The following is a 26,470-nucleotide window of genomic DNA, read 5'->3' on the forward strand; positions in this document are numbered from 1 at the left end:
AACACTAATCAGAAAATTAAATCACTCCCAACATTCAAGGTCAACCCTAAAACCAAACAGCGGGCCAAGAGCACCCAGCCTTCTCATCTTACTCTGCCACCACTAAATGCCTCCTCAGACCACTAAAGGCCACATACTGTCACAAGAAAGGTGAAAGCCATGAACACCCCCAAATCTGTTCCTCAACCTGGAAAATTGCACAGCATTTCCTGGACCTGGATCCCAAAGCGCCAGCACACCTGGGCTTCCAGATCTGCAAATACATTCAGGAATTCCTGTACTGGCAGCCAGCAACCCAACCTAGCAGAATCCTTGTTCTCACTAATGTGAAACAAGATGTGAAAAAGGTAAGCGTGCAGGGTTAGGATGTCCTCGATCCCCTTTTCTTGGCATTTTGTCTCCTACTAATCATTCCTTTGGAAGCCAAAGAAAAACCCATGGGGACTCTTCAGCCAGGGTGGAAGACTCATTAGAAACCTGGCATAGAGAATTTTACAAAGTGACATAGAGGTCACATTTGTGTGACTCTAACCAATAACTTTGACTGTCAGTCCCCTCTGAAGGATAATACCCTTAAGATGAAACTTTAAGTGGATTGGCAAACCTCCAAAATACGATTTTCATTCCAACTCCAGTTTCCACCTCTGGCCTCCACATCCCCCAGTCACCCAGGTTTGTGCCCTCCTGGAGGGTCACGTGGTCATCGCACCCCTTCACCCCCACATCAGATTTGTCTCCAGGTCCTTTTGATCCACTTCTCCAAACGCCGTCCACAAGCATTCCCTTTGCTCCTCTTCTATTTCACTCCAGGGACTCATGCATTGCAATGGTGGTCCACACACCTGAGCTTCCTCGCGAGTCTCCCAGGCACTGACTTCCTCGTCTAGTTCACTGAGCCATAACCATCCGGCTAACTTTCACTTCAGATGGTTTCCCTCCGTCTCTTCTCTGTGCCAGCCTCTCAGCTGGTCTAGAATCCACTTTCTGGTGTAATCAGGACACAATTCTGGATGCTTCGATCCATGCTTATTTCTCTCTGTTCCCCAAAACTCACTCAGCTCTAACACATTTATTCTTGTCTCTGGCCTCTGGGGTTTTCGTGCAAACTTCTCTTCCCATAGTTTTGAAATAGTTTTCCTAAAATGCTAACTCACATAACGGCATCCATCTTCCTGCCTTCAGTAGTTATGTGGGGCCTTCTCTGTACCAGGGATATTGAGGCCTTTTCAAATACAGTATGATTTTTATAAATAAATCAATGGACTTTGTTTTTAATTAAAAAAAAGTTTAAAGTAGACAAAAAATAAATAACCTGTCAGATAGATAATGCCATTAACTTTTTTCAAAGGATATGTATACAATATAATTTAATTCTTTCAATTACTGAGGAAATGACGTGTGTCTGTGTGTGTGTGATATATGTGATACATATAGAAAGGGTGTCAAAAATGTATACACATTTTAAGAAAGGAAAAAAACTGTATTAAAATTAAACTGATGGTAACCACTTTGAGCTTCTCTTGTAATTGCAGAAGTCAAACGTGACTTGTACTCATCTTTTGTTATTGGTATGTATTGAGTATTACAATTTTAATAGATTTTTTCCTTTCTTAAAATGTGTACACATTTTTTTGGCACCCTGTGTATGTGCTGTATATGTAATATATATGCTATACATATATATTTGTATATTTGTATGTATATATATGTGTTTGTGTGTGTGATATTTATGTGATATATACATATGTGATATATACATATGTGATCTATATATAGAGAGATATACATATACATATACAGACACTGTATATATCTCAAGGGCTCAATGAAGCTGTATAATTGACCAAAGTGATTTAGAAGGGGTCCACAGTGTTCTGAGAATAAATATGAATATTGATGCTACCTTTAAAGACAGTTCTATCTCAAATCCTAAAGATGTGGTCCAGTGCCTCAATAGGAAATTCTTTTTTTGAGAATTCTCTTTCTCTTGGAACCATTATTTGTCCCTTTCTGGAACTAAGCTCCAGAAAGAGAGAGGTATGTATACAGAAAAGGGAACGCGACTCTGCCAATCGGAGCCCAATCCTAACACCTCAGTTACTTAACTCACCAAGCAGAACACAGACACCTCTGTGCGGTCTCTGCTGAATGTAACCCTCCTACTGCTTTCTTTCCTAGTTTTCCTGGAGAGTGACTCTTTATTACACCATACATTTTGGGTGTCTGCAGTCTAGCGCCCAGACCTTTCCATGGCCATTTCTCACTTCAGTGATTTTGTAAAAGTACCCAGGCCAATCCATCTTCTGCAGATGGTGAGTAGAGGCCCAAGAGCCCAGAGGACCACATAGAATAAATGGAAAACATGTTTTCATGGCGATTTATCATTGTCTTGATTGTTTTTAATGAAAGCACGTCTGGAAAATTTTTGGAATGTCCAATCCTTAGATGTAGAAGTGGTTTCCTCTCACGCTGTTGCCGTGGGTCATAAAGGGCCTGGCTCAGAAGTGCAGGAAGACGTTACTTTTATCGCTGTACCGTCACCAACTGCCCCTGAGGAAGCTGACAGCCTGGGCCCCAAAAGAAGCTGACAGAAACCTGGAGCTAGAATTCACCAGCAAAGTGTTTGACTTTAAAAAGAAAAGTCTTTCAAAATACTGAATGGGGATACCTCTGGCCCTGTTCCTGTCAGGGTGTGCAGGAGGGCTCAAAAAAAGAGGTAGATGTAACGATGCTTGTGTTAAAGCCCAGGCAGGTTAGTCTGTACTGCAGACCATTGAAGGAAGGAGGAAAGAAAAGGGGAGTGAAGCTCCCATAGGGATATAAAACAGGCTAACGTAGAAGCAGAAAGAGAAGAGAAAAGAAGAGAAAGGAAAAGAAAAAAGAAAAGAAAGAAAAGGAAAGAGGAAATGATCAATGACACGACCTTCCAATGAGCGTTTTGGGAGGTTAATGAAATGGGGTCAAATTCTCATTTCCCAGCCGTTGGGTCTGGTTGCCATACTGGGAGGGGCTCTAACAGACACCTCGACCCGGACCTGAGGGCGAGCCTGCTGTCTTTGGCCCAGCATCTCTTTTAGACCACAGGACTGAATAGACCAAGTCACAGCATGCCGGGAAAATGATTCCATCACAGTGCTAGAGTTAAGAAGTTTTACTTGCTACCCAGCTGATACAGCCACTTGGCCAGCAGACTCTTAACAATAAGAACGGATCCTCTGAACTCACAAAGGGGCAGCTATGACAGAGACATGCACTTTTCATTTGTTCACTCATTTATTCAGAAACTGGGCTAGAAGCCAGGCTAGAAAGAGGAAGAGAGTTCAAGGGAGCTCTTGTCTACAAGGGATGACAAACAGGAAGCAAAATAATTACAATGTGCTGGGACAAATGTTGTGCTGTGGGAATGTATCAAGGGCAAAGGGAAATTAGAAAATCAGCCCCTCCCTGTCTGGGGATTTGATGGAAGGCCGTGCATGCCAGGAGCCCATGTGAACTGCGATTTGAGTTGGAGTCCCCCTGACAAAGAGGGATGGTGGCGTTGACTGTGTGAATGGGATTGGAGAACATGTGGGAAAAGCACGCAGGGTCCGGTACGACGCGAGCAGGTGATTCGATTTGATCTCCGAGGCAATTGGGAGCCCATGGAGAACTTAATGCAGGGAAACAACACAATCAGATTGATGCTTTCGAAAGGTTACTATGAGGGAATTAGGAGGATCTGGTCCTGGGACAAGCCAGCTTACAGACAGACACTGACATCTGCCCAGAGGCCTGCACACAGGACAGGACACGGAGGAGCTTGCAAGAATGAGTGTTCACAGCTCTCAGCTGCCCTCAACTCTCCAAAGGCTGGAACCTATGCTTTCCAGACCATTTTTTGGAATTCAATGGGAAAATTAGAGTGGGAGACAGACAGAGGAAAAGGACTCCAGTCTAGCGGTTAAGTTGATCTCCAAAATAAAATGATGAGTGAAAACAGAAGGGGTGACAAAAAGGCCAAAGGAAAGGCTGCTGCGATGAGAGTAGAGAAGCAGGCGTTTTGGTGGTGGAGGAGGGCAGCTGAGGAGAGAGGCCCAGGCAAATAACCAGGACCTGAGGAGCAGTGATGGGAGAGGAAAGGGGGATTGGGATGTGTTGCTAAGACCGTTTCACGCCATTTGATGGAGTAGAGAGTGCAGTTCCTTTTTAGTTACTTCTAGAAATTGAACCCGGATGTGCTTGGAGACTGAATTACGTAGATTGCAGTGTTTTGAAAAGTTGCAGCAAATGTCATTTGATCGAACTTACTAGAAGGGATTGCCAAGCAAAGTGTTTACGTACCTGCTCTTTTTTGCCTTAGTGGCTCTTCCCCCACTAGTTCATGTTCATGGAGAATCTGAAAGAACATTTTAGAAAAGGGTCAGTTAGTGTTAGAGATGCCTTTTCACTACAGCTTTCTGCTCACATGCCCCAAAATGTTAGAGCTAAGTTTAGCGTTGCAGATTCTATGTTAGCACCTTGTGCCCAGTGGATGTCAGGCAATCAGCAACTCGACAGTCGGGAAAATGAAAAGGAGTCGCCTCCGTGCTGTGACCTGGGAATTCACTTTTGATAGACCAGACTCTAGATCCAGGATTGGAAGAAATCACCATATCTGAGGTTCTTGGAGTTCCCGCAGTTTGCGTCTTGTCAAGAAATATAACTGATGGTGTTCTCAACTTGTGCTCTCTCTGCCTAAAATTTGAACCCTGAGTCATTCCAGTGACATTTTTGACAAGTCTCACGACCTCTTCTTGGCACTCAGCCTGGCCCCACCCCAATATTTCTGCAACATGAGGGCCATTTTAGATTTTCCATGCTTAGAAATTATTTTCTCATTCCTCGGTCTTTTTTCTCCCGGATGGATCCCACTGTTGCTTTCTGTGGCAGGAGCCACAAAAGTCAGCTCCGGAGTCAGACTGCCTGGGTGCAAGGCTGTGCCACTTACTAGCTATGTGACTTTGAGGGACATATTTATCCTCTCTGAGCCTCAGTTTTCTTTTCTGTAAAATGGAATAGTGTTGGTACCGACCTCGTAGAATTGTTATGAGAATTAAGCAAACTGCAATGTGGCACATAGTAAACTCCTAATAATTGTTGGTTATATCATACATACAATAGTACATACAATAGTTAAGAATAAAGACGCTGCAGACATTGAAATCAAATCTGCGCTCTGCCATAAAATGGCTGTGTGACCTTGTGCAAGTTACTTAACCTGTCTGTGCCTCAGTAGTCACTTATAATATAGGGATAAAAATAGCTTCCTTCATTAGGTTGTTGTGAAGATCAAAGAATGAATAAATATAAAACACTGAGCCTAGTTTTGGTGACACCGTAAATGCTATTACAGGACAGGGCATCGCACGGTTCTAGGGGCACCATTTACATGGATCCCTCTGTCTGCACACCGCCTCTTGCTTCATCTCTATAAAGTCATCTCCTATCATCACGTGGGTCCTTTGTTTAAGAACTGACATTTATTGACATTGCCAGTTCCACAGCTGGTCCCCTTGACCTGACACATGTCTCCTAGCTCATCCCTGCCTCCAAGTGGGTTTTCCTGTGATGTGCTTCCCTATCTGAACTCCCTTCGAGGCTCAGTAGAAGAGCCTCACCTCTATGAAGTCTCCCCAGAGAACCCCTGCCCACAGAAATTTGTCCTTTACCATGAACTCCACACACCTACAAACCCCACCCATGGCTGAGCTTCGTCTGCCATCTGTGGCGTCTACCATTATTTTCTAGTTATCTCACATCACAGTGATAACAAAAATAATAATTCCTAAGATGTACTCAACACCCTGTGTCAGGCACTGTTGAGTACTTGATGTGTGCTAACGTATTTAGTTCTCACGACAGCCTAAAATGCAAACACTGTTATTATCCACAACTCACTGATCAGAAACACAGGCACAGAGAAGTCAACTAATTTGGCAAAGGTCACACAGCCTTTAAATGGCAGAGCCAGGATTTGAACCCAGCTAGTCTGGCTCCAAAGTCTGCCCTGTCCACACAGGCATTGCATCATCTGATCAGGAGATATCCCAGGGAACTGTGGATTTGTTTCAGGACCCAGGCTCCCTTTACCTCGCACTTTTTCTTTCTCTATTGCCTCCTTCTAGCCCGTCTTTGTTTTCAATAACTAGTATTAACATCCTTAGGAATTGGGGAGAAATTGTGTACCTGATAGTTCATAAATATTCTTGAAGAAATGAGTAATGGCATGATGGAGAATGATTGGAAATTTAAAAGCCCAGTTGCTGCTTCATTTGCAGTGAGGTTATTTCAGCTGTGCTGAAATGTGCAGGAACCCAGAAGGAGCGGAAGAAGCAAATGCACAGGGCTGGTTCCTGCCCACCTTCCCCTGGAGGCCGCTTTGGTTCTGTGCCCAGGAGGAGGGGAAGATCCTTTCCTTGCATCCCTGCCTCCATCCTCCCTAAGCCTGGGTGGGGAGTGGGGAACCATGGGCAAGCTTTCTTTGTCTACTCTTCATGGGCTGCAGTTGGGAGCCTCAGCCCAGGAGAAGGTGACCACTGCAGGTCACCTTTGGGCAGCTCTCCCAGGTCGAGATTTCATTTTCTCCATTTTCCAGTGGGAATAAAGAACTGAGGACTTGCGGCTGGTAGTTGTATGCTAAACTCAAGACACATTTCCGCTCTCTCGTGCAGAGTATTTCAAATCTTTGTGAGCATCAGGACCACTTGCCTCCACTCCCCCGAATCTGACTTAGTAGGTCTGGGGTGGAGTGAAGAAAACTGCCTGATTAATCAGCTCCTCCCTGGACGTGAGGCCGCCTTTCGAGAAACACTGTCTTTTAACTATTTCTTGAATCTTTAGAATGATTATCTGGAACTTTCAGGGCACATGTTTGCAAAGTGCAGCTTCCACAACTCTGTCACCTACTGCCTCTATGTGTTCAGTGAGGATTCACAACTTTTTGTGAGAATAACCTACATTCTATTTTGAGCCGCACAATCATATGGGAACAACCATACTGACAGCAATAAAACCTCTGAGGAGGTCCCCAGTGGCGGTGGTGACTACCCTTGGCCTTCCCAGATTTGAGAAGGAACAAAGGGCTGGCTGCCAAGTCATGGGGCCTGGCTTTCAATAAGGCAAATGCTGGAGTCACACCAAGAACTGAATCCCAGCACCTCCGCTCTTCCTGGTTGGAAATGTCACACCTTCATTCTAAGCCTCAGTTTCTTAACATTGTGATAAATAATGTGCCAGGCACAACAAACGTTTGTGCAGTCTCTGGCGGTGGTGTGTGCCAGTGTGGCCAGCTGGCCTGGGGCCCACGGGCGCCTAGCCTTTCCCTCTTGAGTCTTCCTGTCACCCAAGTTCTGGAAACTGTGAGATTCCAGAACTTGCCTTTTCTCTTAAACTTTGGGTGCTGAGATCTCATGAGAAAACATAGATCCTGCCAGGGGCTCCCAGGGCTCAGCTAAATATTTTCTTCAGCCAAGAGAACACAGCCTCCAGCTGGGACTCCCTCTGCTTGTCCATGTAGCAGAACCCAGGTGAGTGTCTGAGCGACAATGGCCAGCTCTGTCCAGAGGGCATTTCCTGATGGCCAAGCTGCAGCCGGAAGACACAAGGTCACCAACTCCAGGAAATGCTCCACCTGTTGGACATGATGACTTTACAAATAACTACGGGGATGGGGGTGACAGCCTGAAGTAGGAGTGGGCAATCAGTCAGTAACGAGACGTAGCATTTTACGGGTAGAAAAGAAAATTTCCGGGGAACCTGACGACAAACAAGGTGGTCCCCAAAGTCCCCGGCTGTCACCAGATCTCACCCCTCCATGGCAAGGCCCTGTTACTCATTTCTTTTTGTCTTGACCTGGAATCCCAGATTTAACATCTTTGCCTCCACGTTAAATAATTGTTTCAGCAAGGATCCTGTTGGAATGTCTCGTTGCATAGGCACATCAACACAGGTGTATTTGTACTACAATAGTAAAAATAACCACCAAATCTTAAGTACTTGCTCTGCGCTAGTCACTGTGCTAAGACATACACGTACGAGAACGTTTAATCCTCACAGCCAACTGATGAAGGAGCTCCTGTTCATGCTCATATTATGTAGGGGACACCGGTGAAGGGAGATGAAGAAAAGTGACTAAGTTTGCAAAGCTAGTGAGCGTCAGAGCCAGGCTTCAGACTCAGGGCTGAGGCGAAGTTGAGAGTCGACAGCCTGGCTTCTCAAAGTGTGGCCATTGCAGCTGGGACAAGGGCAACAGTCCAGGCCCTACCCCAGACTTGCTGAATTGAAATCTGCATTTTAAGAAGGTCCACAGGTGGATTCATACCCACACTGAAGTGTGAGAAGCTACATCAGTCACACTTGGAAAGCCCATCACCCCATATTTGCACACCCATGTTCTTAGCAGCACTATTCACAACAACCAAGAGTTGAAAGCAACCCAAGGATCCATTGATGGATAAGTGGATAAAGAAAACGTGGGATATACGTTCAATGGATCATTATTCAATCTTAAGGAAGGAAGGAAATTTGGACGCATACTACCACATAGATACACTGTTAGGACATTATGGTAAGGAAAATGAACCGGTCACAAAAAGACAAATACTGTGTGACTCCACTTATATGAGGTACTTCGAAGTGGTCAAAATCATAGAGACAGAAAGTAGAAGGATGGTTGTCAGGTGCTGGGGGCAAGGGGGAGTGGGAAGGCGTTTTTTTAAATAGGTATATATTTTCAGATGAAAAAGCTGTGCAGATTGGTTACACGACTACGTGAATATATTTAACACAACTGAACTATATACACTTAAAAATGGTCAACGTGGTAAGTTTTATTCCTAAAAAGCTACAGGTTTTTTTTTTGTTGTTGTTCTTTTTAAGGTCACCACATGTGGCATTTAAAATGGTGGGAGGTCAGTGTGGGCGCTGAGAGGAGGCTTAGGGCAGTATAAGCTGATAAGGCAGGCCCAGGTGCACCCCGCCAGTGGGGGTCTTTGGCCTTTCAGCTGTATGAAGATATTAGGTATATCTTGAAGGCAGATCTAGGGAGGAAAAGTGGGGCCCTTTGGGGTGGTGGTGGGACCTAGGAAGGTGAAGGTCAAATTCTACTAGCAGTCCTGGGAAGTCGGTGGCGTATCCCCTGCCCTGCTTGCACCACCAGGCAGATGGAGAGGCTTTCTTAGGGCCACTGTGATGAGCGCCAGCCTGGCACAGTGGGATGGCACTGCTGTAGCCACAAACACTAGGAAACTCTGGAACTGAGGCAAGGCTAACCCCATGGCTGAGATCACCTCACACCCTGGCTTTCTCCCCACATTCCTGGAATAACTAGAGCTCTGCTTTGACCAGGTGAATCCACAGGAAATGTCAACATTTCTCTCCTCTCTATGAGCAAGCTGCTGCACAGGACTGCACGGGTTATACTCTGCACACTGGAGTTTGGAAGAAGTGACACACAAAGTATACCTCGCAGGTCATGAGAGATATAAAAAAAGACAAACCAACCAACCAACCAAAAAACAGGTTAAACAATAAAAGACACAAAAACAGAAAACTGGAAGTGTATCAAATCTTAAAACAAAATCCTGAAAGTAAGATCAAGCATTTTAGATATGACATTAAGTGCAAATAATACTATTTTTTTTATATCCACAATCAAAGTCAGATTTCCTCAGATTTGATGTAAAAGGAAAAAAAGCCTTAAACGCATGTTGTTTATACAAGAACCCTTAAAGCAAAGTGATATAGTAAAGGCTAAACAAAAAATAAAGGGCAAAGATCAGACACACACAAATACAAAAACAGGATTGACAGCTGGAATGGAAGAATTAAAATTTAAAAGTGCCAAGCAGGGAAAAAAGAGACATTTTTACAATGCTGAAATCTACCAATGAAGCTGTAACAATAGCGACAGATTAAATAAAGTAACACTAAACTGTCTTTTTAAAAAAATCAGTAGGAAAAAAACCCCAATACAGTATGAAAACGAATAATAATAGCAAAGATACAGCACTCAACCTGTGCCATGCACTGTGCTAAGGCATCTTATAAATATTCACTAATTTAATTCTCACTGCAATCATAGGAAATCAGCACTGTTACTATCGTTGTTTTACAGAGGAAGAAACTGAGACACAGAGAGAATTACATCAGTCTTCCAAGAATTCATAACCTCTAACACACGCTCTCTCTGTGAGGAGTAAGCTAAGGAAAGAATAACTGAATAATTCCCACACAAAAAATAAGAGAGTACTTACTTATCAACCCTTCAGTTAAGCTAAACTCCCATTAACTCCGGAAAGACAAAACAAACTGGATAATTTTGTCAGCAAAAAAGCTTAGATGCTCTCTATGGCCCCATCAATTATATCAATCTGAGATTGTCATACATGTTGTCACGCAGCAGCCTACCCGTCTGTCCCCTCGGGCCTATCCCTAAAGAAAGAAGAGTCTGTGAGACTGTTCCTTTCAGGGACTTCGCTTCATCTTTGTGCTTACACTTCATGGCTCTCTGTTTGGCCCCCAAAAGATGGTTGGTCAGCCAATGACGGGTACGATTCCTCCGGGGAGGAACAACCCAAGCCAGGCGGAACCGCGTGGGGACCACCAGAAGAACTCACGGGGTCAACAGAGGTGGGCACAGCCCCCCACATTCCCCCGGCTAAGGAGAGCTTCTGCCTATGTGGCTATATTCCTTCCCACAACCTGTGTGGGAAGTGAGTCAATGGTGTGATAACATCAGTTCTCCTTCCATTCTTAACAATAAGATTTAGCATAAAGGATTTGTCCCTGGGGAGGCACATATCATAATTGTTAAGACATCATGGGACGTTCTATTCCAGCTGATTGCAGGCAAGGGTGACTGATTTGAATCAGTTTTCTGGTATGATGTATGAGATTCGCAGACCGTGGAGAAAACAATGCTACTTCCTTGTGTGTTCATCAATAAAAGCCAGAAGGCAGCTCGATTCGGGGCTCTCAGTCCTTTGAGGCTGGGAGACTCTTGGCCCCTTGTTTCATAACTTTCTTGATTTCTGTTTCTTTCTTAACCCTTCGCTGCCCCTTCTCGTTCTCTTACTGCCTGTGTTGCACTCGACGCGACACATACACACACAGATTAACACCTTTTGAAATGTGTTCTAGTGTGATGATGCTCAAGTTAAAATGAATCCTTTGAGAACATGTGTCCTTCCCAGTCCAAAAAAATCTGCTTTATAGTCATTGTTGTCAGTTTCACAGAGAGGAACTTCAGGCCTAGAGGTGGCCGTTTAATTAAGGAGGGAAGCCTGAGGGATGTCCCCTTGATACTACCCCTGATTTCAGAGCTGTGGCCCCGTAGGTACACGAATATCCTTTTATGTTCACTGCTCTCTACCCCTATTTGCAACATTTTCTCAAAGGCTGTAAAAAAAATTTTTTTAAAGCAATTTCCGTTTGTGACGTTCCCAGGAAATCAGAAAAATGTGACAAGGGAAAATATGGCAGATGTGGATTTACTCACCCAAGGATGAACAATAGACTCTAAATTCAAGTTCAGTGTAACTCGGGAAGAATAAATCACAATGATCACAAAGCACAAGGTGGTTCTCCCAGGAGATTTCATTTCTTCAAGTTTGCGTTGCTTTGCCTAAAATGGAAATGTGATGGTTCAGAGATAGAACACTTTATTTATGAAACACGGAAAGAATTTGCAAGCCCTGTCTTGAAAGTCACGCTATAAAAGGACCTTTTCAATAGAAGGGAGAAAGGAAGGAGCATAAAGGTATCAACTCCTCAGAACAGCCTGTGCTGCAGACCCTTGGCTGTGGAAATGTCAGAAAGGATGAGGGTTGGGGAAGATGGGGGTTAGTGCCTGTAAATAAAACTACGGTGGCAGACATTTGGGTATATATACATGGAGAACAAGAGAGAAAGAATGAGAAAAGAGAAAGTGGAGAAAGAGGGAAAGCAAGAAAAAGGGAAAGACTATTCAGTAAGAAATACTTTTAACATTGTGATCTAGTATACATAATATATGTATATGAACAAAGGATTTCAGAAAACGATACTTACCTTTGCTACATGCAACACATTCTGATATTTTCAATTCTAGTCTATCCTATCTTTCTTTTCCTTCTGGTAGCAACGCATGAAATTGACTTCACGACCGTATTACTGGGCTACAACCCACAAGTATGGAAAATCCTGGGCTTAAGTCATAAAATATAAGTTGTATTTCATGATAAAACTCTATCAAATTATATCAGGTAATATAGAATATTAATATAATATATCCCATCCTATGTATTGATTTGTGATAGCTGCCTTTTTACAATGCTGGTGATGCAAACAGATTTTGGTGAGCAGATTACTCACGGTGGCCTTTAAAAAGTAGAGTATCAGATGGAAGAATCCCAACCCTCGTGGGTCTGAGGACCAAGACAAACTACTTTGTGCAGTCTCCTTTCCTTACTGACTTTTCTATGTCCACGTATTTTTCTGGAGAGAGGACTAGACTAAGAGACAGAGGTAGGGATTACTGTAAACTAACCATGCATCCTTGAGTAAGCCACTTATCTTTTCTGAGTCCAAGCTCCCCCCATCTGTGAAATGGGGATCATTATACCGCCTCTAATTCTCTCACGGACTTTTCTAAGACTCACATGCAATTAAAAGCCATGAAGAACTCCAGGGATGAAGTCTGCCATGGTTTTCACTTTGATTGCTGGTGGAATCCAGAGGGCAACCAATCAGGAAAGGCGGGCCTTGGCCCCGCCATTGCAGAAAGTGCCAGGGGACCGTGGCCAGGATAACACACAGATGATAGCTAAGACTCACATGCCAGGGAGAATTGTGTTTCAATCACCAGCTGCCTGCCGCCTCCTTTTCCTCTTCCCCAGTGGAAAAGAGGGAAGCATAAGGCCCTGGAAAACTGACCCAATTGGCAAATCTGGCAACGAAATACATTTTTTAAATTCTGCAACTCAGTGGCTTTTTGAAAATGCTGTGCGATTTAGGTTACAGGAATAGATACTTAGGACCAGATGTGTCTGCTGTAGAGAAATCATGGCAACTCTTTGCTTAGCTCTCCATTGAAGGTTTTTCCTCCCTTGTTGAAAAGGAATGGACTTTCGTGGGTATTGGGAAGGCTGATTTAGCCTGGTGATAGCAACTGGTTCCTGGGATGAATCAAGCATTTAGGAGACAACTTATTCTTTTCAGGACCCAACTTACTACAGTGCACTGTAGTAGCTGGTTCTGTATTGAGGCAGTTTGTCAGACTTAGTAACTGAATGGTGAATGAGCCTCCCTTAGTATGTGACACCCAGGGAGGGACTCAGGTATTAGTGGGACTCAAGTCGACTCCACGTCTTTCTACCAGTTCCCAATGTTGGCCTTTTTGTCGAGTTAGCAAGAATTATAACGTCCCCAAATGGCTCCTTCTGGTCCTTTTGTATAGGTCACCAGACACGACTGTCCGTGGCCCCCATCTCCCCTCAGCCTCCCCCATGACAGTTCTTGATTAAATCAACATGCGTTTGTCTATTGACTTATTTGTTCAAAAATGACAAGTCAATAGACATAGAGATGTAGGGAGGATCCCACGCTGTGGAAGTGGGGTGGTTCTCTGGATGCAGGAGAATGATAATAGCTACGTACACTCATCGGGTACACGGCAAGGGTGAGGGGTTTTCCACTTGAAAGGAGAATGCCACCACCTTGAGAGAGAGGTAATTTCAAACTACTTGACAACCTGTATGTCATGAGCCTGACGAGCTCGAACAGTGATACCAGCTGAATGTCAGTTCAGCTTTTCAGGTTGCTGCTACATTTGGGGAGAGACCTAAAGACAAACTTTTCTTACCTATATATTAACCCTCCTGCTGTTATCTGTGAGGAAGCCAGAAGAAGCTACTTAACTTAGCTAATGAAGGAAAAAATCCAAATGTATCCCATTAAAGGCACAGAGCATTATTCTACATTCAATGCAATGTGTCTTCAGCAGGGCTCCCTTCATTGTAAATCCCCTAGAAGTTTATATTTATTCCAAATTCCTGGAGTAAAGGGCAGACAATGACTAAGAGACACAGAGACAAACAGAGGCAGAGAAAGAAAGAAAATGATCTGATACTATTCCCAATTTCTTTCTCTTTTAAAATTATAAGTCCTGAACACTGACTCTACTAAAACTCACCAACCAGTACGAGCAAGCTGAATCATAGAAAAAGCTGGGAACTATCATGTTTCCCCGAAATTAAGACCGGGTCTTATATTAATTTTTGCTCCAAAAGACGCATTAGGGCTTCTGTTCAGGGGATGTCATCCTAAAAAATCATGCTGGGGCTTATTTTCCGGTGAGGTCTTATTTTCGGGGAAACACGGGATTATCTCATACCCAGTACTAAGCCTGGGCTGATGGACCACTTCCTGGCCTCCTATAATTCTGTTTTCCTTTCCGTGAAGCTAGAAGAGGGAAAGAGGGAAATCAGGCACCCTTGACATCATATGCTAGAAATAAGCCATTGGGATTCTCAGCGGCCACTGCATTTCGAGGATGACAGTCTGGGTTCCTTGAAGCAGTCTGTAAGGACACCCCCCTGGAGAGTGATTACGCATCAGGAGAGGTCTTTCTGACGGGTCTGAAACACACCAGGGAATTAACTGTTCTCCCAAATCGTAGAAACCACCAGTGCTTAAGATTAACTGCTCTCCTAGAAACCCTTCATCAGCCTTAACCTGCCCAGACTTTCAGTAGGAAGAGGAATAAATCGGTTTGCGTACCTTGCAAGTTCAAAGCATGTTCACAAAAGGACAACATCTGTGAAGTCTGATGACCCAATGTCATCATCAAATTGGGATTCTCAGCTCTTTCTAAATAGTTCAATAGTGGGACTCTTTCTGGAAATGATTTATTTCCTAAGCTCTGCCTTCCCATGCTCTCTGGTACCCTCAGCCCGTCTCCCCTAGGAAGCCTAGCCCTGATCACCTCCTTGGCTCCTCTTGGGAAGCAGAAAGGTAGGAAGTGAAAGTGAGCCCACGTTTGATCGGCCTCTGCTCCTGGCTTTAGTCTGTCACGTGGCCGCTCCCCTATCCCTGTGGGGTAGGCCCCTCCCCTACCACCACCCTGGAAGGAAGTTCCCTGGAGTATTTGTGCATCATCTGCTTCAGTGGTTCTTATCCCTGTCTGAGCATCAGAACCATCATCTGGGGGAATTTCTTTCTTTGTTTATTTGTTTGTTGTTTTACTAGCATCCCAGTCAACTTAATCAAATTTCGGAGGAGTAGGGGTGGTAGCTAAGAGTCTGTATGCATCTCAGATGCTTCTGACGTACAGGGAGGTTTGAGGTCTTCAGATCCATTGATCTTTCAGCACTCCCCTGCACTCTCCTGCTGCTTTTCATCACCAGCCTATAGTTCTCCCTCTACTAACGAAACTATGTAGAAACAGAATATTCGGGGAATGCATTTAGGAGGCAATCCATCAATGATGGGGGAATGAATGGATTAATGGGAGTATGACCTCCCCACTATTTCTGATGCAGTTCAATAGCCTAGGCTGTTACCTGAGCTGGTGTTATATGTCTCATATGGTATCAAATGTGTTTTGCACCTGGAGACCAACAAACACAGACTGCTTTTACAGGCCTAAAATTGTGCTATGCATTCACGAATCAAAATGAGTCATGATCTTTGCCCCTAAGAAGCTCTCAATCTCTTTGGAAGGTATGAAACATACAATTAAAATAATGTAGACTCAAAGGAAAATAAGCATAAAGACACTACTTACTAAAAACCTACTGTGCAGACAGGGCTAAGTATAATAAATACCTTAATTCAATTATTTACCTCTCACAATATTCTGTGAGATAGATACTTTCATCCTAATTCGTAGATGAGAAAATGAAGGCCCAGAGAGGTCACGGAATTCATCCAGGCCACGCAGCTAGTGGGTAGCAGAGTGAGACCACCCCCAAGTTGGCCTTGCTCCAAGATGAGCTGCAGCGTGCACGTGTTAGCATGACAGGAGTGGCGGACAGCGGGAAGTCGAGTGAGCTTTGGAGTGGCCTGGGTCACTGCCAGACCCTAAAGGAGAGGTGATGCTTCCATGTATAATGGAGAAAGGAAAGAGAATTTCAGGCCAAAGAGAACAGCATAAGCAGAGACAGCCACCTCTGTTTCAAAGGGAATGAAGTAGTTCAAAGGGTGATGTTAACAGCCCCTGGAGCCTCTTGTGGAAGTTCCCTTGAGCAGCTTGTCCAACCCCTGTGACCACCGCTCAGCCGTGGTCCTCAGGAGGTCACTGTTTTTCTGAACAATCCCTGTCACCAAAAAAGGCAGAGCTAGTTCCGTTCTAACTTGGAAAAAGAATGAATTTGATGGCCTGAGGCTCAGGTGATTCTCTCCTTCCTGTAGTAGGAGACAGTGGAAAGAGCACCCGCTTTGAAGCAAAACAGGCTTGTGGTTCTGTTTCCAGCAGCACCGCTTGATAACTACGGGCAAGACACTTAACCCGGATGAGCCTCAGTTTCCTGACATGAATAAAGAGGGTCACAGGACCTGTCTTGCAGCATTGTTGTAAAGGTGAGCCCATGCCCACAAAGCACACAAGAGCCTGGTCATAGCTGAAGTTTGTTACGGGCTGCGTTGGGGCCTTCCAAAAGTGATACGCTGAAATCCTAACCCCCAGGGTTTCAGAATGGGACTTCATTTGGAGACAGGGTCTTTAAACAGGTAAGTAAGTTACAATAGGTCATGAACGTGGGCTCTACTCCGATAGGACCCGTGACTTGTAAGAATTGGAGATTAGGGCACAGACTGCACAGAGGAAGGACCCTGTGGAAACACCACAAGAAGACGGCTGTCTGCACACCAAGGACAGAGGCCTCCAAAGAAATCAACCCTGCCAACACCTTGATTTCAGAACTCTAACCTCCAGATTGGTGAGAAAATAAACATCTGTTGTTTCAGCCACCCAGTCTCTGGGACTTTGTTATAGCAGGCCCAGCAAACTAATATAGAATTCCAAAAAAATTATCTCTCTTTATTTTTTATCATCAGAAAAGGCTAAACGTGGCCCTCTGGTCTGCTGCTGTATATTTATTATTTATTCTGGGTATGTTTTTATGAAAATTGAAAAATGGATCCTTGGTATGTCTGAATAGAGCATAAAAACATACAATCAGAATTGGAAGACAAGTTAAACTTCATCTCTACTTCAAGCCCTCCAAACCCCTGACATACACACACCTCTTAGTTTTTCGGATGAGAAAACTAAGGCCTAGCAAGGTCTTTGTGTCTCAAAGGCAACTGGGGTTTGAGTCAGTCAGGACTCAAGAGATCGACCTACGATTCTTAGAATTCTAGATAAAATTATTGTCCTATAGTCAGGTGAGCCATTTATGATAGGATTGTAGACAGGAATTATCAGTGATAACGGTGATGATGACGTCGACGACGATCCCTGTCGTTTACCGGGTACTCGCTATGTTCCAGGCATGGTGCTAAGCTCCCTCCAAGGAGTATGTCATTCAACCCTCTCAACGAACCCTATGGTACCACTAACTTACCATTGCTTCTCAGGTACAGAAATAGAAGTCTAGAAAGATAAGTCGCCAAGACCATACAGCTGATATGTGGTAGTGGCAAAATTATAATATCAGCAGTCTGTTTTTTTGGGGAAAATATACCATGAGGGCTATGAGATCTTCTTCGTGCGATAGCAATAAGAATAAATGGAAAACTTTCTCTATATGGACACTAGACCAAACAACTGGAAACATGAGTTCTAGCCTCACTTTGCCACTAGTTAACCGTGTGACTTAGGACAAGTTACTTTACCTCTCTGAGTCTCAGGTTTCTCATTCACAAAACCAGGGAGAGAGTGACTGCACTCAGTGATCTCAAAAGTGGGGTGTCGGGGTTGGCCTCTGAAGGTCCCGTTACGGTTCAGAGTCTAAAATTCCTCGTAATTATTTCAAATACAAGGTAACCTTATTTAGGCTTATGAGCCTAATCATAGCTATCTCTTGCATTTATCCAACACACCTCTGACTTTCTACCAGTCCATTCCTCACTGCCCTGATACGTGCCGTTGCCATGGCTTCCATCCTTTTCCTTTCTGGCCATCATCTCCATGAATGCAAGACTGATCTTCCAGAAGCTCTCTTCTCAGGTGTCATTCCCTGTTTGGTTCCCCCATTGCTTTCAGAATAAAGGCAATAGCTTTCGTGGATACTCAAGGCCCTCTATGACCTGGATTTTATTTTTCAGAGCTGCCATATTTAATAAGCATCCATCGTGTTTTCACTACTGAAACTGGTTGCTCTTTCATAATTTAAAAGAGTGCAAGAGATTTTCCAGTGTCCATGCAGAATTAAAAATACAAAAACTAATATTTGAGAATTAATCTGGGGTGGGGGTGGGAGAGGCCATTATTATTATCAAACTATTTTCAGTGTTTAGCAAAACCCGAATAATTCTGCCATTTACTTGGCTTGTTAGTCTCCACCTTTTCCGATCCTTTAGCCCCAGGATAATCACTGCATATTGAAATTCTATTCACCCTTCAATGCCCAGGCAAAAAGCTGCCTCCAGCTGGAGGTTCCCAGATCTGTTCAGCTATAAGCAAACAGTCCCTGCTCCTCTGAACACCCACACTTAATCTAGGCCCTTAGCTTTCCTCCTTGTATTATACAGAGGGTGCCAAAAAAATGTATACACATTTTAAGAAAGGAAAACTGTATTACAATTGTAATATTCAATATATACCAATAACAAAAGAGGAATACAAGTCACGTTTGACTTCTGCAATTACAACAGGTGCTCAAAGTGGTTTCCATCAGCGTCCAGACACTTCTGATGATGGCTAACAACTGCTTGAGCAACGGTGACCAAAGTGTCCACTTGTATACATTTTTTTGACACCCCTGGTATTTATTGCTGTACGTATTACATGAAGCAAATCTATTTATCCCCTCACCCATGAATTCACATGTGTATTCACTCACTGGACAAACATTTATTAAGTTCTGCTAAGTGCCAAGGTGCTCTGTTAGGTGCAGGGAAATAGCAAAAACAAGCAAACAAACAAAAAACCACGAGAGAATGGTCCCTGTCTCCATGGAGCTTAGAGTCTAATGGAGTAGATGAGATTTATTAAAGAGTCAATTACTCAATTCCTCGTTTCACTGTGACTGTGCTACCAAGGAGACTAATCGTCATACTAGTATTTGTTGAGCATTTACTATATGCCAGTCACTCATCTGAGCACTGACTGTATTAAACCCTTTAATCCTCACAGCAATTCCAACGAAGGGGTTATAGGATGATATCTAATTAATAGTATGATAACAAACTAACTGAGCCACAGAGTGGTCAAATAACTTACCCTAAATCATGCATCTGGAAAGTGGCAGAGCCAGAATTTGAACTTTGGAAGTTTGACTCCAGAGCCCATCATTTTAACCACGGTGTGAACTGTCTAATAAAGCCTATGAAGAGAGGGATATTACCTCATCTTCAGAATTTGTGGAAGGTGTCCCAGAAGTATTTCATTGAGCTGAAATCTGAAGCATGATTCGGAGCTAGCTAAAAACAAAAGAGGAGGTCGGAGGGCGGGGAGGAAGAAGGTACCAGGCAGAAAGAAGATCATGTGCAAAGGCCCTGAGGTGGGAAAACACATGGCATATTCAAGGAGCTGTAAGCAGGCCAGAGTGGCTGGAACACCAAAAGAAAGCTGGAGACGGTTTGAGATGGGGCTGGTGAGGTGAGCTAGAGCCAGGCAGGTAAGCCCTGTAATTACAACCACAGGAGTGAATAAGATTGATTAGGAAGACAGCAGAGAGAGTAGAAAAGAAAACCTAGAATCGAGTCCCACAGAATTCTAACGGTCCAGTCAAGGAAGACAATTGAGCCAAGATGTTTGAGAACAAGAGGCCAGAGAGGAAGGAGGGAAACAAGGCTAGATGAAAGCCTGGAACCAGGGAAGTTCAAGATTCAAGAAGCAGAGTGTGCTCAGCTATGTCCAACAGAGCGAAAGACCTGTTAAGGAGAAGACTGAGATTGCACATTAGATTTGGAGACATGATATGTTCTTAGCAAGGGGGATCTCATTTGGGTGAGGGGAGAGCACATCATATTGGGAAGCGTGGTAGAGTGTGGGAGATGAGAACTTAGAGTTGGTGAGCACACAAAACTCAAGAAATGGTTGCAAAGTGGAGGAGAGTGGAGAGTCTTCCCAGATGTAAACTGCTTAGTATTCGTGTCACATCATCTCCTGGTGATGGTGTATGCATGGCTTTCTTTTTAAGACAGGAACTAATTGTATTGCATGCGAGGACAATATCAAACGAAGCCATGCCTCTTACTAAACCTTGGCCTGTGGACGGCTAACTGGACAAGTTATTGTATCCTTTGAAATGAGCCAAGGGCATATTTCCCTATGCTCTACTCTCCATGTTCTGGGGTATAGACTCGATGTACTCAAGCGGCTATAGTTTAAACATTTACTTCTGATCAAAAGAGAGACTAGGGGAGAGACTGAAAATAGAAAGGTATATATACCATTCTAGTACCAGAGAATAATTCAAGACAGATGGCAAATAACGGATAGTAATACTGAATTTCAAGGACTTTCATTGCCAACTTTATTGTGCTTATTACTCTTTGCTCATCTCCGTGAGGCAATGCGTTGCAGTAAGGATAGAGAGTCTTCAATAACCGTCCTCCTGAATTACAGAATTACAGCTTAAAAATCCTGAAGTATAACGGTGAGAGCCTGCCTTCATAGATCTGTTTTTCCAGCAGCAGAGGTGGTAAGACTTATCTTTGTTTACCTTATTTAATTAGATGATTCAGCCCTCTCACATGCAGAACTATAAGCTAAATATTTATTTAACACAAACACGAAACACAATACCAATTAAAGACCTGCCTCGAAAAAAAATTTCTTTTCTGTTTAATTTTCCTTTGCCTTGCAATAAGGTCCTGCAGTAGCATTGTGTCAGAGCGACTCGGTACTATCAGATTCCAGAGGAACATTTGTTTGTACACAATGGGGCCAAGTTTTCCAAAACACACTGCACATGTGTGCAGCATTGATAACCTTTTATCCTTCTTTCCTTGTTGTAAATCACTGGAGCATTTGAACCTTTTAGTAAGAGATTGCCATCTTTATGAAAACATTAAGTTCCTAGCTGTGCCCTTATCTCATCTATCTTACGACTTTCATGTACCGCGTGGAAGGGGTCTCCCTAAGTCCTGGTGAACCAATGCCAGGGGTGCATTCCAGTTACCAGGAGGGTAGCCCTGTGGTTTGGCTGCCGTGGTACAGACAACATCAGAGGGCTTGGGTGTCAGTCCAAGCCTTACAGTACTATGGTTCTACCCTTTACGAGGTGAGATTCAAAATAATACTGGAGTAATTTCATAATAATCATAAGGGACCAATCAGAGGACCTGGGGGCCCTCATTGCTGGATAGTGGGGAGGTCTGTGAGACGGTCCATGGCGAGGGGCTGGGTGGCTGAGGCAGAGTTGAGGGGGGCACTCTGGGTACTCCAGGGGCTCAGGGCAGCAGTTGTTTACCACATGGTTTAAAATACTCCAACCTTTTCATCCTTGGCAGGGCCGACTTAGCCCTCTGTCTTTCCTCCTTTCACAGCCCTCATCCACTCCACCCCCTGAGTCTGCCCATTGCCGTTCTTGGACGGTGGCTTCACGTCTCTGAAATTTTCATTTCCTTCTCTAGGGAGTTTGTTCGACTTTAAGAACGATGTGTGTGTGCTACTCAAAAAGAAAAAAAGTGCTACTTCTTTTCTCCCCAAAATACAGTACCCTGAAAAGTCATGGTCACTCCCAGGTTTCCTTAACCTGGACAGTATGAGTTTAGTCCTCAGCTCATGGTGAAAAGTGTTTTGTGAAGATAAACCCAATGACGTACTTTACTGGTCCTCATCCTCCCTGGTTTCTTATGCCATTTAGCGCCTCCTCATTCGTGGCGCCCCCTTTTCCTTCTCCTGGGTTGCTCATCGCTCCAGGTTTTGCTCCTTGCCCTGCTCCTGCTGTGATTCCATCCTCCTTATTCCACCACCGCCTCACTGTGGGCCTGCCAAAACCTCTCCTGGGTCCTTGGCTTATCTCTCCCAACACCTTACCTCTTAGGGAACTTGTCCACTTTTATCGTTTTAATTATTCATTTATGTGACAATCCCCCAAACTTCGTTTTCACCCTGATCTCTTTGCTAAACATTAGGAGCTTCTCTCTGATTGTACTGTTTCCAACTGCGTCTAAATTCAGCTTCTCTAACATTGAACGTGTCTTCTTCTCTCCCACTGCTTTCTCCTAACACACCTTCACCAACGTCTGACTTCATTCTCCAGTTTCTTGGCTCAAAGCCCCACAGGTATTCTTGGACACAAGAATCGAGGGCACAAGTGGGAACAGCAGGTCAGTCACTAAGTCCTGTTCATGACCCCACTGCTGATGTTTTCTTTTTCTCAGCCACCACATTGGTTTGGACTTTATTATGTCACACTTGCATGATTGCAGTGATCTCCTCAATGGGATCCCTTCCTCCCCTGTCCCTGCCCAATAACCCACCATGCCACCAGCTGATTAATTTGTCTAGAACACTGTTTTACATAGATTGCTACTATACCAAATTCAAATACTTTAAAACTTCTCAAATGCCCAGAGAATATTTAGGCTAATTGACCTGGCACGCATGATCAACACAACTTAATAAAAACCCAGCTCTGCCACATTTTTCTTCCATAACACTTTGATACAGTGCTTTTATTGTCCCTTCTTCTGCAAAATACGTCATAAATACTAAACATAAATATCGGTCAACTGGATTGCTACCCCTCAGTTTCTTTTTGGACAATTCTGGCAATTGGAATGTCCCGTTCCTCCTTTCTGAGCTCCACTCATCATTTCAGATCCTTCTTAGTCACGTAGTAACAATTACATCATGTATCGAGCCCTTGCTCTGTGCCAGGCATCAGGCTAAGCACTCTGCATGCACTAGTCTCATTTAATCCTACAGTCCTATACTGTTAGTTATCATTATCCCTATTTTCAGATGAAGAAACTGAGGCTTGAGTAGATTAAATAACACCCAGGTCACACAGTAAGTAGCAGAGTCTGCTGCCAACGTATGAACTCTTAACCTTCATGGCACACTGCCTCTTCTCTTGTCTTGTTCAGAGATACATCTTTCTCCTGAATGCACTGTATTTCTCTCCTTAGGTACTCCGGTGGCCCTGCCATGGGGGTCTTTTTGCAATACTGTTGTGGGTTTTGTAGCATAGTGTAGTAATTAGGCGTAAGGACTCTTAAGTTAGATTGTCTGAGCTGGAATCCTGATTCTAGCTTGCTAGCTTTGTGTGTCTCAGGCAACTTACTTAAAATTAAGTGTCCTCTCATTAAAATGGGATTATAGTAGCACCTGAGGTATAGGATGATTGGAATAACTAAAGGAGTTAACAATCTTTATAAAGCACTGAACTGAATGCCAGGCACATAGTAAGTACTCAATAATTATTAGCTGTTATTATTAAAATTTCCAACGCCTGTACCTTGCCTCCCATTAAGAGTATAAGCTAACTAAAGAAAAGGGTTCTTTGCCTTTTGAATTCTACAGCCCTTAGCAAATCTCTCCAGTGTAGGTGCCTCCACTAAGCTGTGATTTTAAAGGTTTCAATGTTGTGTATACCTTTAAGGAAATAGGCAAGATTCCAGTTATTTTAACCATCATGGCCAGAGTCATACAATGTGAGCTGAAATGCTGAGCTGACAAATAACTGGTGAATTCATAGTGTACCCACAGCCAATACAGATATTTAACTCAACAAGCCTTTCTTGTGACACCTATTCTGTGCCAAAATTCACAGGTACAGGGGGAAACGCAGAGGAGCCGAGAGCGCCCCTCGTGGTTCTCTCTACGGAGGAGGCAAAGACTGTCCCAACGAGCGATACCAGCTTGAACTGTATCAGGAAATGTCGGGGTGGAAAGGTTCTAGGGACCCATTTTATGATTAAAAAAAACAGCCCTGATTTATTGTCTATCCATATTTAGATCCATCCAGAAAGTGGTGGATCAGCAAAAGACAATTAGTACGTCTTTTTCCTCTTTTTCTTGGAATCGGGACAAAACATGTTAAAGTGACACTGAGTAAAATGTATAACCTCCCGTAGTCATTTGGCACTCGAAGAGCACATCCTGTTTACCTAGAACATTTAATCTGATATTGTAAAATCCACAAGTAATAGGAGCCAGGATATCTGCAGTGAAGGCGGTGGGGTTGTTTCAGTTTAAACTCAAAAGGCAGCGCCATGGCCGAGGGAGCTGGAACAGTCCTCGTCATTCTCACCTGCAGATGGGAGCTAGGTCTGCGCGTCTCATAAACAGCAGTAACTAGAATCCTAGAACCTGATGCTCACAGCTGCTGGCCCTGCGGCCCCTACTTCTAGGCTCCATGAACAGGTGTTGCTTCTGCTTTTCAACTTAGCCATTTTATCTCTGACAGTTAGGACTTAGTGGTTCTAAACCCTCGCTGCATGAAAGAATCTCTTCAGAGATTAAAATAATAATAATAATAATAATAATAATAATAATAATAATAATAATAATTCTGTGCCCAGGCCCCTTCCCCAGAATTCTGATTCAATTACCAAGGAAGTGTCTGGATGTTGGTTTTTTGTTTTGTTTTGGTTTTGGTTTTGTTAAGTTCCTACGGTGATACTAATGGACAGCAGGTATTAGAATCTGATAAAATCTGGACCAGGCAAGAGCTTGATATAACTACAGATTCCCAGCAAAATTGGGAGTCCATGTTGCTACAAAGTTGCCAGAATCCAGCCAATCACACTAAGTCTCTATTTGGTGACTTTTATGCTTATATCACTGACCAAGAATGAGGCTGGAAAACCAGAAATATGGGTTTCTTCTTATCTCAGTGCCCCAGAAAGATTCCTTGTGCGATGCTGGGCAAACAACCTCTGAACCTCTCCTTTTTGTATTCCCTAAAATGGGAGTAAGATACCTGCTTTATATGTGACACGGCAGAAGAAGACTCTGTCTCAGGCTAGCACAATGCAGTATGGCAAAGTGATTAATCATATTAGCCAGGGATCAGGGGAAGCATCAAAGCACGCAAATTTAACAGGATGGTCAAGAAAGCACCACAGATTGTCCAAAATCATAAGGGCCAAGTCGCCCTCAAGTTTGAGATGGAGAAAACTTAGCTAGGACAAGAAAATACCAAATAGCAACTGAAAGCTTGGAAAGGACAAGAAAATACTAAATAGCAATTGAAAATGTTTTGTAATTTTGTAGTGGGTTTAACATTGCTTATTTGTATGCTTTTTTCCCCCCAAACCCTCTTTCCATGAGCCACATCGATTTGTTCATAGTGATTTTTGCTTATTCACTTGTTTCAGAACAATGTATAGGGGGGAAAAATAAAAGGCCATCTTTTACAGAAGATTAAGATAGATAGAAAATGAATTCATCTGTTAAATACATTTATTATCCATTAAATGAGAACACAATGTCTTCCACACTCACCTCATCTTCTTTGAGCAAACCAGTTAATCTAGCAAACTATCATGTATTTGTCTATCTACCTATCTATCATCTATCTATCTACCTATCTACGGTGTTTCCCCGAAAATAAGACCTCCACAAAAATAAGCCCCAGTAAAGATCGTCAGCCAGACGGACTCATTTAATATGTTATGACGATGTTCCAGAAGAAGATGACATGACTGTATTTGAATAAATGTAGATTGTTACACATGAAGAAAATAAGACCTCCCTTGAAAATATGCCCTAATGCATCTTTTGGAGCAAAAATTAATACAAGACCCAGTGTTATTTTCAGGGAAATACAGTATAAGACCCGGTCTTATTTTCCGGGAAACACGGTATCTACCTATGTATTCAGTTAATTTTCTTGTATTTTTTTTTCCTTTTCATTTCCTCCAGAACAAGCCTGCCTTTGGTCTTCAAGAGAGAAGCCCAAACATTAAGCTGGAAAATCTAGAGTTTAATCCATGGGAAGTTATTAATAGTAGTAATTGCCAAAGCCAACACCAAAATAATATGTGTGAAAATGAGTGAAACTCTTTCAGACTTTTCTAAGCGTTAAAAGAGTTGTTCCCACTCCCCATGTATCATTTCATCTTTCCAGTGAAGGAAGGTGTTTTGTTAAGGATCGATACATGAATCTGACAATGATGACTGTACTCCTATGCCCCCCTGGCTTGTCCTAATAGTTGGGAAGAGAGAGAGTAAGTCATTTAACTGGTAAGAGACACAGAAAATTATTAATGGGCTAATTTGGGGGAGGAGAAATACAATGCATATTGGGGGGCTCGGGGCTTGAACAACTCTAAGAGCTATCCTGTTACAGTACAAATATTTTCATGTACCACTAGTGTAATTCCGAAACGAAAGACCAGAAACATCGGC

General features: G+C 43.3%; 1 protein-coding gene across 1 annotated transcript in view; it reads right to left on the bottom strand.

The window, feature by feature from the left end:
* Positions 1-26,470, bottom strand: part of ADGRF5 (adhesion G protein-coupled receptor F5) — a 72,316-nt gene that overhangs the window by 44,821 nt on the left and 1,025 nt on the right. The window contains exons 2-3 of the mRNA XM_033100540.1: positions 11,516-11,641; positions 4,321-4,375 (exon numbers count right to left, since the gene is read on the bottom strand). Coding sequence (XP_032956431.1) covers positions 4,321-4,375; positions 11,516-11,617 — 157 coding nt within the window. The 5' untranslated portion in view covers positions 11,618-11,641. The remainder of the gene's footprint in view (positions 1-4,320; positions 4,376-11,515; positions 11,642-26,470) is intronic.

The sequence above is a fragment of the Rhinolophus ferrumequinum genome, chromosome 3 (assembly GCF_004115265.2).
Source record: "Rhinolophus ferrumequinum isolate MPI-CBG mRhiFer1 chromosome 3, mRhiFer1_v1.p, whole genome shotgun sequence".
In the NCBI taxonomy this organism is placed as follows: Eukaryota; Metazoa; Chordata; class Mammalia; order Chiroptera; family Rhinolophidae; genus Rhinolophus; species Rhinolophus ferrumequinum.